The 14,350-nt window shown below is 46.8% G+C and overlaps 1 protein-coding gene across 1 annotated transcript; it reads right to left on the reverse strand.

Annotated features, from left to right (window-relative positions):
• Positions 1-2,208: 2,208 nt before the first annotated feature.
• BTNL2 (butyrophilin like 2) lies at positions 2,209-14,241 on the reverse strand. Its single transcript, XM_087817082.1, has 9 exons — positions 14,163-14,241; positions 12,157-12,504; positions 10,201-10,482; positions 9,155-9,175; positions 4,943-5,290; positions 3,559-3,840; positions 2,865-2,954; positions 2,602-2,608; positions 2,209-2,347 (listed from the first exon to the last, which is right to left on the reverse strand). The coding sequence occupies exons 1-9, from the start codon at positions 14,239-14,241 to the stop codon at positions 2,296-2,298; spliced, it is 1,509 nt and encodes a 502-aa protein (XP_087673208.1). The 3' UTR covers positions 2,209-2,295.
• Between the last annotated feature and the right edge of the window lie 109 nt (positions 14,242-14,350).

Consider the following 14,350-nt stretch of genomic DNA (forward strand, 5'->3'; position numbering starts at 1 on the left):
AGGAAATTAATCCTCAATTTGGGAAGCTAAAGAAAAAATATGTTTCTTAATGCATAGTAAAAATTTTGACTGATAAAAAACATTTAGGATCTGCACAAGTTCACACAACTAACAAGCAAAGACTTAGTTTGATTAGGAAGAAAGGCTAAAAGAAAACAAAAGCAAACAAACAAAAACAAGAAAAATGAAGACAGTTAACCCCCAGATATTAAATAAAACACTTTCAGTTACATTAAATCAAAATAGAATAATGTCAAAAACATTTTAAGACAAAGGTAACCTATTTACTAGTAAATTTGTCTACTACTAAATTTATATTCAAAAACATAAAGGGTATATAAGGGCATATTAATGTATCAAAAATGTGTAAATAATTTGTAAAGACCCATAGAATATTCAACACAAAAAGGGAGCCACAATGTAAACTGTGGACTCTAGTGGCAAATAATGTATCAGTATTGATTCATCCATTGTAACAAATATACCACACCAATGCAAGGCGTTAATAAGAGAGGAAACTATGCTGGGAGAGAGGAGGAATATGGAAATACTCTGGATTTTTCACTCAATTGTGATGTAAACCTAGGAGAGCTCTTAAAAAGAGAATGAGGTACTGGTACATGCTACAACATGGATGAGCTTTGAAAACATTATACTGAGTAAAAAAGCCAGACACAAAAATATCCATATATTTCATGATTCCATTTATATAAAATATTGAGACTAGGCAAATTCATTGGGACAGAAGGTGGACTAGCCATTGCCAGGGGCTGGGGAGAGGGAAAGGTGTGTAGTGACCGCTGGATGGGGGCCGAGTTTCTTTTTGGAGCAATGGAAACATTCTGGAACTAGGGCATGATGATGGTTGCACAGTATTGTGAAAGTATAAACGTCACTAAATTGTACGCTTTAGATGGTCAAAATAATAAACGTTATGTATATTTTACCACAATTGAAAAAAATTAAAAACAAAATAAATGTGTACATAATTGTGGGAGGATAATACATAGTTGCAAACATAAATTTATGAGTTTGAACAGAAAAGAATATTATGACCAGAAAGAAGCTCCAGAGTGCTGTAGGTGAATGACCTTTAAAGAACAGGGGAGACTCTGATGACTGACAGCTTGGGAAGCAGAGTGTCCCTTGCAGGTATCCCTCCCTCTCACCTCAGGAGAGTTTAAGACTTTCCAAGTCCTTTTCTTACATTATTTCTTCTCCCACATGCAACTTCCCTTCTTTAATTTATTATGACTCTGAAATATTTTTGCTGTGTGTTATTTATTGCTTATGTTTATTTATTTTGTAATTATTCATTTTAAATTGTGTGTGTTATTTTTCTCTAAAAGTAAAGTCAACATTTTCATAATTAAATTTTCTCCTGGACTAGAATTTCTAAAAATTCCACATTTGCTATTAACTTTCTGAAAAAGTCTGGGACCTCACACTTTGTATGACTTTCTAGATTATATCTTAGTGATAGGTTTTTCTCTGTATAGTCAGCTGTATTTTCTCTTACTATTTCTAAACAGTAGTTACCATTTTCTCATCCCTACTCCGATAATTAATTTTCACCTTTTTAAAGAAACCAAGAAAATACTTGATCATTTCTTGCATGTCCTTCTCTAAATTGCATTTTCCATTGGATTTCCTAAGGGTCTTTGGTCATCAGGTATCAGACTGTGACCATTAGGCAGATATCAGAGAATCTGGGACAGGTTAGTCTCAAGGGCTCAGTCACCGGGTCGGATCTGAAGCCAGAGTGAGGTTAAAGCACTCTTGATCTGGTGCCTGGTGTCTCGTGAGTCCCACCTGAAGGTAAAAGGAGGAACAACCTGGGGCTTGGAATCGAACTTTGGTTTCCAGAATCCAAGGAGACCGTGTCGGGAGAGCCTACATTAGGGGCCAAAGACTAGGAAGTGTAGAGTTTCAGAGAAGAAGCTGGGAGAAGATGAAGATAGGGCACTTGATCATGTTACAAAAGAAGAGCCATCCACAGGCATAGTCGAGGGGGATTCTGACGCATCCTGGGGCATCTTCATGGAGAGGAGGCTTGGAGAAGACGTAATTCCCAGTACTCGTGTCCATAGCCACCCACTGCGCACACTCATTCTCAGGTGACAAAACACTGTCCTTGGCAATAGCCAGGACCCACCCCGTCCTGTCCCCAGCCTTCACCTCCCAGCACCACCTCCCTGACGCGAACCCTTCCTGGCCCAGAGCGTGGAGCAGCCTGTCAAATCTCTGTGGGACATCTGGTTGCAGGACTGTCCATGGGTCCCGCGTCTCATTCTCTCAGAAAGGGTCGGTTCTGGGCCGGCTGTATTTGGATCCAGTGCCACATTCACTATAGGGAAAGAAATTCCGTTCTGATAATAAGCAATATTGTGAAGTATTAAAAAATATTCATTTCATGAAATTAACATCCAAACAGGCAAACAAATGTTACAGTGACATAAGAAGTTGAAAGTGGAAGAACTTCCCAGGGCACATCAGTACATGAGAAGTCTTTCATCACCAGTGAGCAAGTCACCGTGGAGTTCAAGTTCTCTCGAAACGCCTGCCTGCAAATCTCGCCTGTCTCGGCTCACAGCCTGCCACCTCTTTCCTTCCCCTCCCTTGACTAGAGCACTTGGGGATGTGCACTAGGGGATCAAATGGTCGTCTTTTAATTCTTTTGCTCCTAACATCACTGTAAACGCTGACCTCACTCAGCACGGATCCCATTACTGAATGTAAGTCGTGGACTCTCGTGCTCATGGGTTACTGACTGCTCCGGAATGACTGCCATAGGCAACTCCTGAAAGAGGGGTTCCCACTGCCCGGTGTGCTCCAGGGTCTCTCTTTACCTGCCTTACCTTTGCTACAGCTCTTCCACTTGACCAGGCCTACAGCCACCAAAAGAATCAAGCCCAGAATAAGCAGCATCTTCCATGAAAAAGTCATCCTGGAGTCTAAAATGAAACCCCGAAAATCCCAGTAAATCATAAAACTAGGAAAATTTCAAGATAATCCACTGTATCTGAACGACTCCTGAACTGGAGAGGAGGCTGAGAACGGGCCTTGGGGAGGAAGTTGGGCTGCTCCTCCCTGCTCTGCAGAAGCTGAGGAGAGACTCGAAGTTTACGCTGCTTTACTGTTTGCTCTTCACAGACACACACACACATGCACCTACTCCCATACATGCACACACATACCCACTCACATACATTCACACACACATACACAGTCACACAGTCACAGTCACACACGCATACCCAGTCACATGCGCCCACTCACATATATGCACATACACACTCACACACATATACCCGCTCACATACATTCACACCCTCACACACACACATTTCTTACCCTTCCCTTTTCCGGTTATATTACCACAATCATTGGAAAAACGAGGGTGGCAAAGGGTAAAAATACCCAGTCCCCAGCCATAAAGGTGGTGTTTAGGAAAATTAGTTTCTAATCCAGAACAAAACCCACCATGAGAAAAACAAAACGCCTGGGTTGGTCTTCATATTTACTTCCCAAAGCCGAGGATGACATGGCACCACCAACCTGAGAGAGAGAAAGTTGCCCTTTTCTCCTCGCCAAGAAGGGGGTTGCTGATGGAGCAGGTGACGTTCAGAGCAGAGCTGTTTGTGACCAGTAGAAATGCCTCCACCTGGAACAGCTCGTGGCTGTCCTGAGTCAGCACCTCGGAAAGGGATGGCACTGTCTTTCCTTCCGTGTCCGTCCACTGCACCCAGGGCTGTGGGAACCACCCCTCTGAAGAGCACCTCAGCCGCATTTCTCCCCCGCTCAGTCCCTCCAGGGTGATCCGCGGGGAGGAACCCAGACCTGCAGCACAGAGATCAAGACAGGAAACCTCAGTCTCTGCAGGTGGCCACATGGGCAGGGAAGGCAGAGAGCAAAGCTTACGGGGGAGTTATACTCCACTTAGGGCTGAGACCAGCTGGAGCAGTGTTTTGTTTTATTCGCTTATTTTTATTATTTCATTTTTTGTATTTTTAAAATTATCCTGGGACAGATTAAAGGATACAATAAATTTCAAATCCAATCTTTTTTCTTCTGTACCTGAGAACAAAATGATTTGAGCAGGCGAGGAAGTGAGTGAGTGAGTGAGGAGAGAACAGCCTCCAAGATCAAAATCTTATAAATACAGGGTGTCCCCCAAGAATGTACACACACACTCTGAATGATTATAAAGGCAGTGCTTATTAAAATACATTTTATTTTTAAAATTGTGCTATCTGCTGTTAAAGTGTGTATACATTTTGGGGGGACACCCTATATGTATGTCCTATGGCATAAAATGATAGAGTCCATTCAACTTCTCCACATGTGCTCCTGTGGATATTCCGTAAATGTGTTTATTAATTTAGACACAAAATCAATGGGAGAACCAAGTACAGTATCCAAGATGTTGGCCTACGTCTTCAATGGCATTTGCTAGTTTTGGAAAATCCATTTTCATTCACAAATATAGACTGCGGCAATTATGGGGCAGGGAGCAATGCTGTCCTTCCTCCTTCACCCTGCCGACACTGTCAGCGTCTATTATTTTTGTTTATATGTGGGTCTAGTTTAATCTTCAAATCATTATACCTCCCAGGAACAACACATTTTGCAGAATTTTGATAACACCCTGTGAAACAGTGAGTCCTGTGTAAAGTTATGGAGAAAAATTCTCAAATTTCACTAAATGGATGATCACTTTATGGAGATCCTGGGAAGGGTAGCAATTCTGTAGCCACAGAATTAAATATGGCCCATTTGAGCTTGTGGGCATTAAGGACCTGCAGCAGTTACTGCACATCAGCGGGCTCAATACAAATTTGATGAGTGAATGGACGTTAAGAAAATGTCAGATGCCAGGTAAATTCTCTAGAACTACCACACGGAAGTAGTAGAAACCAAAACATCCATCTAGAATCCTTACCTACTACCTTCAGATCCAAGCTGTTCTCCTGGTAGACACCATCTTTTTCAAAAAGGCACCGGTACTGCCCATCGTCTGAGGTCCTGGCATCGTGTATCCGCAGGGTCAGTCTCCCCTCGCCGATGGCATCAGTCACCAACACTGTCCTCCCCCTATATTCTGCCATCTGCTCTGCAGACAGGTGTTCTCCAGCCATATACACATAAACAGCAGGATAACGGTGGGATCGGACCCACCTCACCTCCATGCTCCGTGCATTAGCCTTGGGGGACAGGGAGCAGGTGAACTGTATGTCTTCTCCCACTCTGACGAGAAGGGGCTGGGAAGGCCCAATCACTTTTAAGGAAGCTATTAAAAAAATAGACAAAACACAACAAAAGACTCAAAATGGAGCAAAAACTGTCATCAGCAAGAGCATCTCAGGTGGAGTTTAGAATCCACCAGCATCCCAGCGGAGCTCAGATCTCAAGGTTATCCTCTGGAGAGGGGGAAGCTTAGTGTAATCAGGATAGAGGGCATCCCTGCTCAAGGCCAAACCACCTCATCATGTGTGTCCGTCTGAAAAAAATCACTAACAAAGCCCCTCACCTGCCCCTAACTATAACTGCATTTAGGTTACAGCGCAATAAAATAATTTCCCGATTAAAACCCCTAGAATACAATTAATATTTTACCACTTCACATCTACATGACCTTACCAACACTTAATTGGTGTACGCCTCAGTTTCTGTAAAACAAACTATAAACATATCTGTATCAAAATCATGAGGCTGCTCAGGAATTAAAATTATCTGTATAAAGCTCTTGGATGACCATGCAGTGTGAGCAGAGGCATGCGGACTGGGAGACCTGAGGGCACAAGAGCAAATCCCACCCTCTGCCTTGACGAGGGGGAGGGGTGAAAACGAGTTTCCAGTGGGTTTTGGTAATGAAGTACAAAGAAACCTTCCCCTGCTCCGATTTCATGATACCTTATAAGTCATATCCTGCCATCAACTTTCAGTTCCCCAATGTCCACGTACGTGGAGCTTTAAACACATACCCAGTTCAATGTCCACAGATGATTTTGAGAAAAATAAGATCAAGAATTGGGGGCAGTTGGCAAAATACAGAATGTAAAATGAAGATGAAGCCACAACCGGAGTCTGATCTTCCCATTTTGGAGGATGGAGGTTTTCTCTCCATTCTCTCCAACGGCGGTCCTGGACCCAAGGCACTACACCTCCGGTTCCCCGTGGTGGCGGCCACGCCATTTCTCTTCTATTCTAAACTAAGAACCATCCTTTTCTATCAATTGGTTGGAACGCTTTCACATATGTTATGATCACTTATATCAGAAATCTGGATGGGAGTCAATAACCAAAGGCAAAAATATCCTCATCATGTAATTATTCAAAACCTGCTGGTATTTCTCTTAAGACTAATCTCACTGTCGACACAATTCCAATTTTCAGATTATCCCCTTCTATCCCAGCTAAAATTAGACTTCCAGTTACTTCCAGCATTTTCTATGTTTTGTCCTTCAGTTTTACCTAAAACAACATGTATCTGTTAAAATCTAAAAACAAATGTAAGAAGAGTCAAAAAAGTGAACAAATAATTATTAGAATTAGTGGGGTGATCACATTGTAAGGTATAAAAATGTTCAATCACTGTATTGTACACCTGAAACTAATATAACCAGTATAAGGCTGCATACCAACCATGCTTTTTAAATTTTTTAACGAAAAGGTGATGTAGGGGTTAGTTTGCTGCTATTTCTCCGCCCGTGTGTCTTACAGTAAATTACTCAGCAAAACATATTGTTTCTCCTTCTCTGTTACCATATGAGGGTTTTCCCCTGTTCATGGCCCATGGTGTAGATCAAACTGGATTACCCTGCCAGGCACAGGTTAACTAAGAGCTAAAACTAATTTTAATGGAAACTAAAGAAAGCAAAATATGTGTTTGGAGATTTAATTATTCAGGTGTGCTATAGATAAGTGAAACTGCTGTTCTCCAGAATCCATGTGAAAACGCAGTCTAAAGTCCTGGGGAAAGTCCTGCAGCCTCCTTTTATAACAGATTTTCTAGTAGAGTAAGCTCTTTGAGGGAAGCTCTACATAATCTTTTCCACATGGGTTTGTACACAACCTCACACATAATTTGTGTTCACATTTATTGTTTTGTTTTAGTTTTGAGCATTGGATGTATGCTCCTGAAATGCCTTCAGAATATCCACTGAAAATTTAAATCCTTTCGGAGAGTGAAGCACACGGACTTACACACTCATTCCTTGAAACCTGATAATCTCATCGTCATGACATATAATCCTCATTGAATCAGCAGATTCAGTTAAGTGGGCTGTCTCATTCCCCAATATGCTAAATTGTATTATAGCGTATTATGTTATATCATATCACATCAACACTCTTAGACCCTGACACCTTAGAGATTAAATTCAACATGTTCATTCTAAAGATGAGGAAACTAGGAACCAACGATTTCCTTAAATTGCACCTAAATGATTAAGAGCTTGCACTCGTAAATCAGACAGATTAGAAAGCAAACATCACAATTTCTTGGTGGATTTTGGCAAACCACATATGTCTCTAAGGTTATCTCCCAACTGCAAAATGAGGACAAATCCATTAACCTTTATAATTATCATAAGGAAAAAACTTCCTGTAAAGCACTTAGCATAGTGCTCAGCATATAATTAATATTTTACTAGCCATTATTTTTATAAACCAACAACATTATCAGCCAGAGTGGGACTGGGGTTTCAGTCTCAGGGCTTCCAGAGAGGGGCCGGTTTGCCAGCTGCCCTTTGCCTCTGAGACCCAGTTCCCGAGGACAACAAGGAGGCAGCTAGGAAGCTCCCGCCTCCTCCGTGGGCAGCCCACCCTGAGCCCCTGAGGGCACAGCCCTCCTCCCCACACAGACTCGGAGCCCTGGGAAGCCCGTCTGCCCATCTACTTAGTGTGTCCCAGGTCAGCAAACTTAGTGTGTCCCAGGTCACGGCATTGGACTGTATTCTGCGTGCTGGGACCCCAGTGAACACGTGGATTGGTTCAGATAATTCAGAGCAGTGACTCTTCACCTAAAATCTTCCTAAAGGACAGCCAAGTGCCAACCTGCCCCACACACTGGTGTGGCTTCCTGACCTGTAGCTAACAAGCTCTGCTGGTTAAGGTTTCTATCAGATCGTGAGTGGATGTTGCCCACACAGGAAGGGAGCCAGCTTGGAAGGTAAGGCTCACAGGTGCGCAGCCTCCTCAGATTGTGGGCTTACCTTTGAACTTCCTGAGGCCCTTCCCTCTTTATGGCCCAGTGGGGTCCAAAGTGTCACATTAAACTCTGGGAAGTATTGGAGAGTGTTTGCCACCCTGATTTTCTTCACAAAATCCTACACGGGCACAGGAGTGTTCTGAAGCTCACCTACTGTGCACACAGGTGCGCACACACTCCCGTAACAGGTGACGGGGAGAGCAGGGTGTGATGGGAGAGGAGGGACACAAGTTCACATGCATCTGCGCAGGGCGCAGGCTGGCGGTCTGGCTGGGAGAAGAGGCCACAGAGAGGAGAAACCAAAAGAGGTTCAAATATCAACTGGTTATTTTTAAACCACTTCTCTTAGGTACAGTAAAATACCTGCAGTCCAACTATTAAGTAAAAAAGAAAAACATAAAACAAACAAAAATGGAGAGTTATCAGCGCAGGCAGCCCAGGGTCCCAGACTGCTGCTGGGTCAGCAACCTGTGGCGGGGATGAGGTCAGGAGCACCAGGCGGGGGGGGGCCTGGGGACATCAGGTTACCGTGATGACACTGCCCTCACTCACACTAGAAATACTTTCAGAGGGACTACAGGGCCCACCAGCGGTCCTGTGCCATCCTCTAGGTGCTCCGAGGGCAGCTCCCTTTCCTCCCACCCAACAGGCAGATTTGTTTGTGCCCCTTACGGGTGTCCATCCAAGGCTCACCTGGGCTCCCTAAACCCTGAGAGTGACAGGTAGCCCTGTGCAAATGTGCTAAAGGGGGCCGTGGAGGCCTGTGCTCTGCGGGTCCCCACTGGTACTAACTGCAGATGGGATTTGGGAAAGTCAGGCCTCGGTTCTCGGTTCTCGTGGGGATATCACGGTGTCTCGGGGGCTGAGCAGCTGGGCCCAGGGGCCCCGTGTCCCTCAGGGAACACAGGGCCTCGTCCACACCCATGGGCGCTGGCTACTTACCCAACTCAGACTGGAGTTTCTCTGGGGAAAAATGAGAATGACACATTAAGTAAGGAATTTGTTCTAAGGAAACAGATAAAATATTTCACAAAAATAAAAGCAAGTCCTACATTTCATTGGAAATCTGGATTCATAAAAAAGAAATTAAATGTAGAAAAACAGAAAACTATTGGTTCTTTTCCACCTGATGGCTGCACTGTTTTTCCTTTTCTCTGCACAACAAAAATGCTCTCAGTTCTACCTCATAATACGTTCTTTTTACAAATGCACGGACAGGGACCATTATCACCTACAACTCCAAATTCAGACATCAAACACGTGTGTGTTATTTTAATATTGACACGTAGCATTTACTTCAATTTTTTCTATACCCATGGATAACAATAAGAATAACTGTGTACTTATGTCCTTATATCTAAGTATACATGGCATCCAAAAAAAAAATCTTTACACAATTGGAAATGCCTAGTTATAGATAGGTGACAGACAGATGTAATCTTTACCATTAAGTAGTCCATCATGAGGAATTTTTTCAACCATTAAAATATTTTGAAAATACTATTTTTCATCGTTGCTATAATGTATAGTAGCGTAAGACACCTAACACTCCACTGTTGTATTGGGGTGCTTGGGCTGTTGTTTCCATTGCTATTTGTCAAAGAGGCTACAATTAGGGTGCTACTGTATACATAGTTGTCTCCATCTTTGACTCTCTTCCTATGACAGGTTCCTGAAAGCAGTTGTCCCAATACCACATAAGAAAACATTTCTGTTGAAAGAATATAGTTTTATTTCCTTTACAATGTCATGCATACTTGTGAGTAAAGAAAATCTTGAACTTGGAAAGAACTGCAACATCATTAGCGATAGCAATTCAATCAAACTATAGCGGTATATTTTCAGTCATAAATGTTTTATAGCTTTCAACACAAACTATTAAATGTTAGATAATTTTCTTGATTAAAAACATGTTAGGTGCTATGGAACAGTCCCTGGAACCTCGCCTGCTGATCTGAGCTCCTGGGTTCTAGGAGCTGAGCACTGACCTGGGATGGAGAAGACTGATTCCATCTCCTTGGCGAGGAGAGGGCTGTAGATGAGGCAGGACACAGTCCCTGCCGAGGCATCCCTGACCACGAGCCTGGCTTCCACATGGAACAGGCCACCTTCGTCCTGGATGTGGTACTCAGACAGAGTCAGCAGCTTCTCTCCCGCGGCATCTTTCCAGTAAACCTGGGGCTCTGGGAACCAGTGGTCCGCAGTGCACACAAGCTGGATCTCTCCTTCCACGGACCCCTCCATGTGGATGTGAGGGGCAGACCCCAGACCTGTGGAGGGAAGACATAGCCCTGAGGTTCAGGGCCTGTGGAGGCACAAATCATAGAGACTGAGATCCCAGCGGCACTGGTCTAGGGAGAGAGTAGAAATTCATGGGCCTGGGGAGCAAAAACGGTTCCCGTCTTCTTTCCATTCCAATTGGAGATGTCGTGCACAGTGCTTGTTCCCCCGTCTGGATCTTTACATTTTAGCACATAAGCAATATTTTTCTTTGGATCCAGGCAGGAGAATAAGAGAAAAGGGCATAGGACATCTGGCTTGTGTCTCTAGTAAGCAAAGATGTTTTATAATTTATTCATGAACTCACCCTAGCGGCAAACTCTGCCTTTTCATCTTGATATTATTGTGCTCAAGGTGATTCAAAATGGATGTGTCTCTGAGATGGGGTGGGGGGGAGGGGGCAAGAAGCACATACTAAGGCATTTCACTATCAAGGACATTTGGAAATAAGAATATAATTTTATGTCCTTTACAGTGTTTTCACTTTGACATTTTGGATGATATCCTGACTCCAATTTAAACAGACTGTTTAATGTAAAGTCTGAAATCACCTCCATGGGGCCTGTTCTTCCCATCTGCTTTGTTGGTGGTTGTGGTCTTGGGGTGCTATGAGGTACCTGGGTGTGTAAAAGGGGAGGCTCCACGAGGAGTCCCTGTATCTAAATATTCCACTCAGTGGGAAAATGTTTTTGTGGAATCCTAGTTTTCCATAATGTTGAAATTCTTTCTCTATTCAGCACAACTCTCCAACCCAGACAAAGGGGACTACATGTTTCCTAAACGGGAATTCTGTCTCTGAGACTTGCTGGGTGACCGAGGCCCAGGCCTTCAGCTGGAGCCCAGGAAAATGTGCGGCTTGCTTTCAAACGCCCCTGGCAGCGAAGCACCCCAGTGGGCGCCCCCGCCGCGTCTCGGAGACACAAGGGTCCTTTCACCATCTTGACTCGCCTCGAACATGGTAACAACAAGCCTCGCAGTTCCGAGTGTGTTTTAGAAAGGTGCTGGGAGACAGCCCCCGGGCAGTAAAGCGGCCGCAGGGCAGCCCGGCTCTGCGCCATCTCCCGGGAACTGCTTCCCCGGTGAAGCGGAGGCGTGTGCCCGGCGTTCCCTCCGGCGCGGGGGTTCTCACCTGCGAGCCGTCTGGGAGTTTACCGCAGCTGTTTGTTTTCCCTAAAGACGCGCCCTTTCTTCAGGGACCCCTCGCCCCGAAGCGACACACAGCGTCGGGCGGAGCCGCCTTGGGGGCCCCCCTCCCCGAGCCCAGCCCGCGCCCCCCGGCGCCCCCGCCCTTGGCCGCGGCCCGCCCGCCGCCGGCTTCCTCGCTGGGGGCGGCGCGCGAGGGAGGTGCTCGCACCCCGGCCGCGCGCACCGGTGCTGGGCAGGGGCCGGCCAGCTCCCCGGGCAGCAACGCCAAGCGGCCAGCCGGCCCCCCGCTCGGGTGCGGCACAGAGGCCGTCTCAGCAACACCCCTAATGACCGCATGTCCCGGGGTCTAAGTGACGGCCAGGACCAGCCAGCCGCGCGGGCTAAGCCTGGGCGCGCCGCTCGCGTGCGCCGCCGGGGCGCAGGGCGGGCCGCGGGAAGCGCCCGATGCCCGAGGGGGCTCCGAGCAGCCCGCGAGCGCCCCGCGGATTCACAGGCCCCAGGCCCTCCCCGATACTCACGCGCCACCCTGAGCAGCAGGCTGGCTTCCGCGCGGCGGCTCCCCTCCTGGAAACGGCACCAGTACTGCCCGCCGTCCGCCGGCCGGATGTCGCGCAGCCGCAGGGCCGCCGCGCCGCGGGCCAGGCCGCCCGCCACCCACTGCACGCGGCCCGGGGGCCCCGGGGCCCGCACCTCGGCCGCCGCCCCGTCCCAGCGCGCGAGCAGCGCGGGCGCGCCGGGCCCCGAGCGGTACCACCGCACCTCCAGGCGCCCCGCGGGCCTCTCGGGCAGGAGCCGGCAGGTGAGCAGGGCCTCCTCCCCGACCCTGGCCAGGACCGGGCCGGCGGGGCCCTCCGCCCTGAAGTCGTCTGCAAAACAGTGGGAGCTGAGATTTGGAATCTCAATTTCTTCATCTTTAAAGTACTGAAACCATCATCTCTGGGTTGTTTTTATTCTCAGAGAAGTTAATGTGTAAATCCATTTTTAATAGAGAGCTTTATTGCCCGGCCGGGCGCGGCTCAGCGGTTGAGCTCGACCTGGGATCCAGGCGATCAGGGTTCGATTCCCGGTCAGGGCACATGCCCGGGTTGGGGGCTGCAGTCAATCAATGACTCTCATCATTGATGTTTCTCTCTCTCTCTCCATCTCCTTTCCTCTCTCTGAAGTCAATAAAGATATATTTTTTTAAAAAAATAGAGAGCTTTATTACTGATTTATTTTATATTTTATAGTGATTTATTTTACAGTTAGTGATTTCACTTTGTATTGTTAGTGACTGACATTGCAATCAATTTTCTTAAAAAGTTAGGAACTAAACTTACTCAATGGATTTTTCAACTTTTCAGGGTTGCTCTTGTCCCAGGTAAAAAACTGAGGGGTTTGGGGTTTTTGTTTGTTTGCTTGTTTTCTCTCTCTCTTTTCTGGTCTGGAGCAGGCGGGACTCCAGTTCCTGGGGCTAGTGCCCGAGGCAGTTTTTATGAGGAGATTTTGTGGTGCATTAAGGGCAGTGATTTGTCGAGAGTCTGAGCCCTCCGATCAGACCAGTCATGGTTGACCTCTTTGTGGTTGCCTGCAAGTTGAGATGTTTAATAACTCTGTTATTATGCTTAATAATTTCATATGCTGTGTATCATGTCTTTCTCAGCCTAAAGTGTGGTAAGGACTTTGGGCAGATCCTCCTTAGGAGGAGCCTCGCCTTGCTTAGTGTTCAGTGTCACACAGATGCTACTCGGAAGGTCGCCACGGAAGGTAAGTGGAGCCGGCTTGCTTCTTTGCTGATGGAGTCAGTGAGCAGCCAGAACTGGCGATCCCAGCTGGTCGGCTGCTTTCACAGGTGAGAACCGCACTGCCCAGAGCACAGGGCAGCCTCACCCCCCCCAAGTTCCTGGCAGCACCCTGTCTGCGGCCCATGCCTTCTGGTGCCCTGGCCACTGCTTTGCCTGCTTTGCCACGCTGCAGTTCCTTGGGGCTCGGACATTACCCGCTGACACTGAATTCTCATAATCCTTTTTCAAAGTACAACATTGTGATCAACAAAATTCAGCCCCCGAGATTTCCAAGTCCATTTACAGGAAGTCTCTCCTAGTTATTTCCAAGTGTTTTTATGTTACTTAATTTATGGTACAATGCATTTGTCTAGCCCTAAGTGCTGCCTTGCACAGAAGCAGAAGGATGCGGAGTGCTTTAACGTGTTCCAGGCACTGACTGGGGTGTTTCCTGAGCACAGCCTCACTTCTCTTAATGCCCGTGCAGGCCCGTGCAGGCCCGTGCAGGCCTGTGCAGGCCCGTGCTGGTCTGTGGGATGTAGGTATGTTGTTTTTCTCATCATAAAGCTGAGAAAACTAAGGCAGAAGGTACTCAAGCAACTGTCTGAAGGTAACACAGCGGGAAGTGGAGGGGCCCTTTGTGGAACACAAGTGTTTGGCCCCTGGGCCCCACTCTTAAGAGTGTCCTAGCCCTATGAACTTAGACTTCTGCCCCGGAGGGGGTCTCTGGGAAGGTCAGGCACACAGAGGGGGCGTCCTACCTGCCTGCTTCATGCTGAGCAGTACGAAGAGGAAGGAGGCAGCCGCCCCGGACAGGCTGTACCCCGGGAAATCCACCATCTTCCCTGGAACAAGACAGGAGAAAACACCACGTAGCTAAGTGAGGCTGCAGCGCTGATGCATTCGGCAGCTCGCTCCGAGGGTCCCAGTGGCTCTGCAGACATAACCC

This window comes from Miniopterus natalensis, chromosome 5 (assembly GCF_054644295.1).
Source record: "Miniopterus natalensis isolate mMinNat1 chromosome 5, mMinNat1.hap1, whole genome shotgun sequence".
NCBI lineage: Eukaryota > Metazoa > Chordata > Mammalia > Chiroptera > Miniopteridae > Miniopterus > Miniopterus natalensis.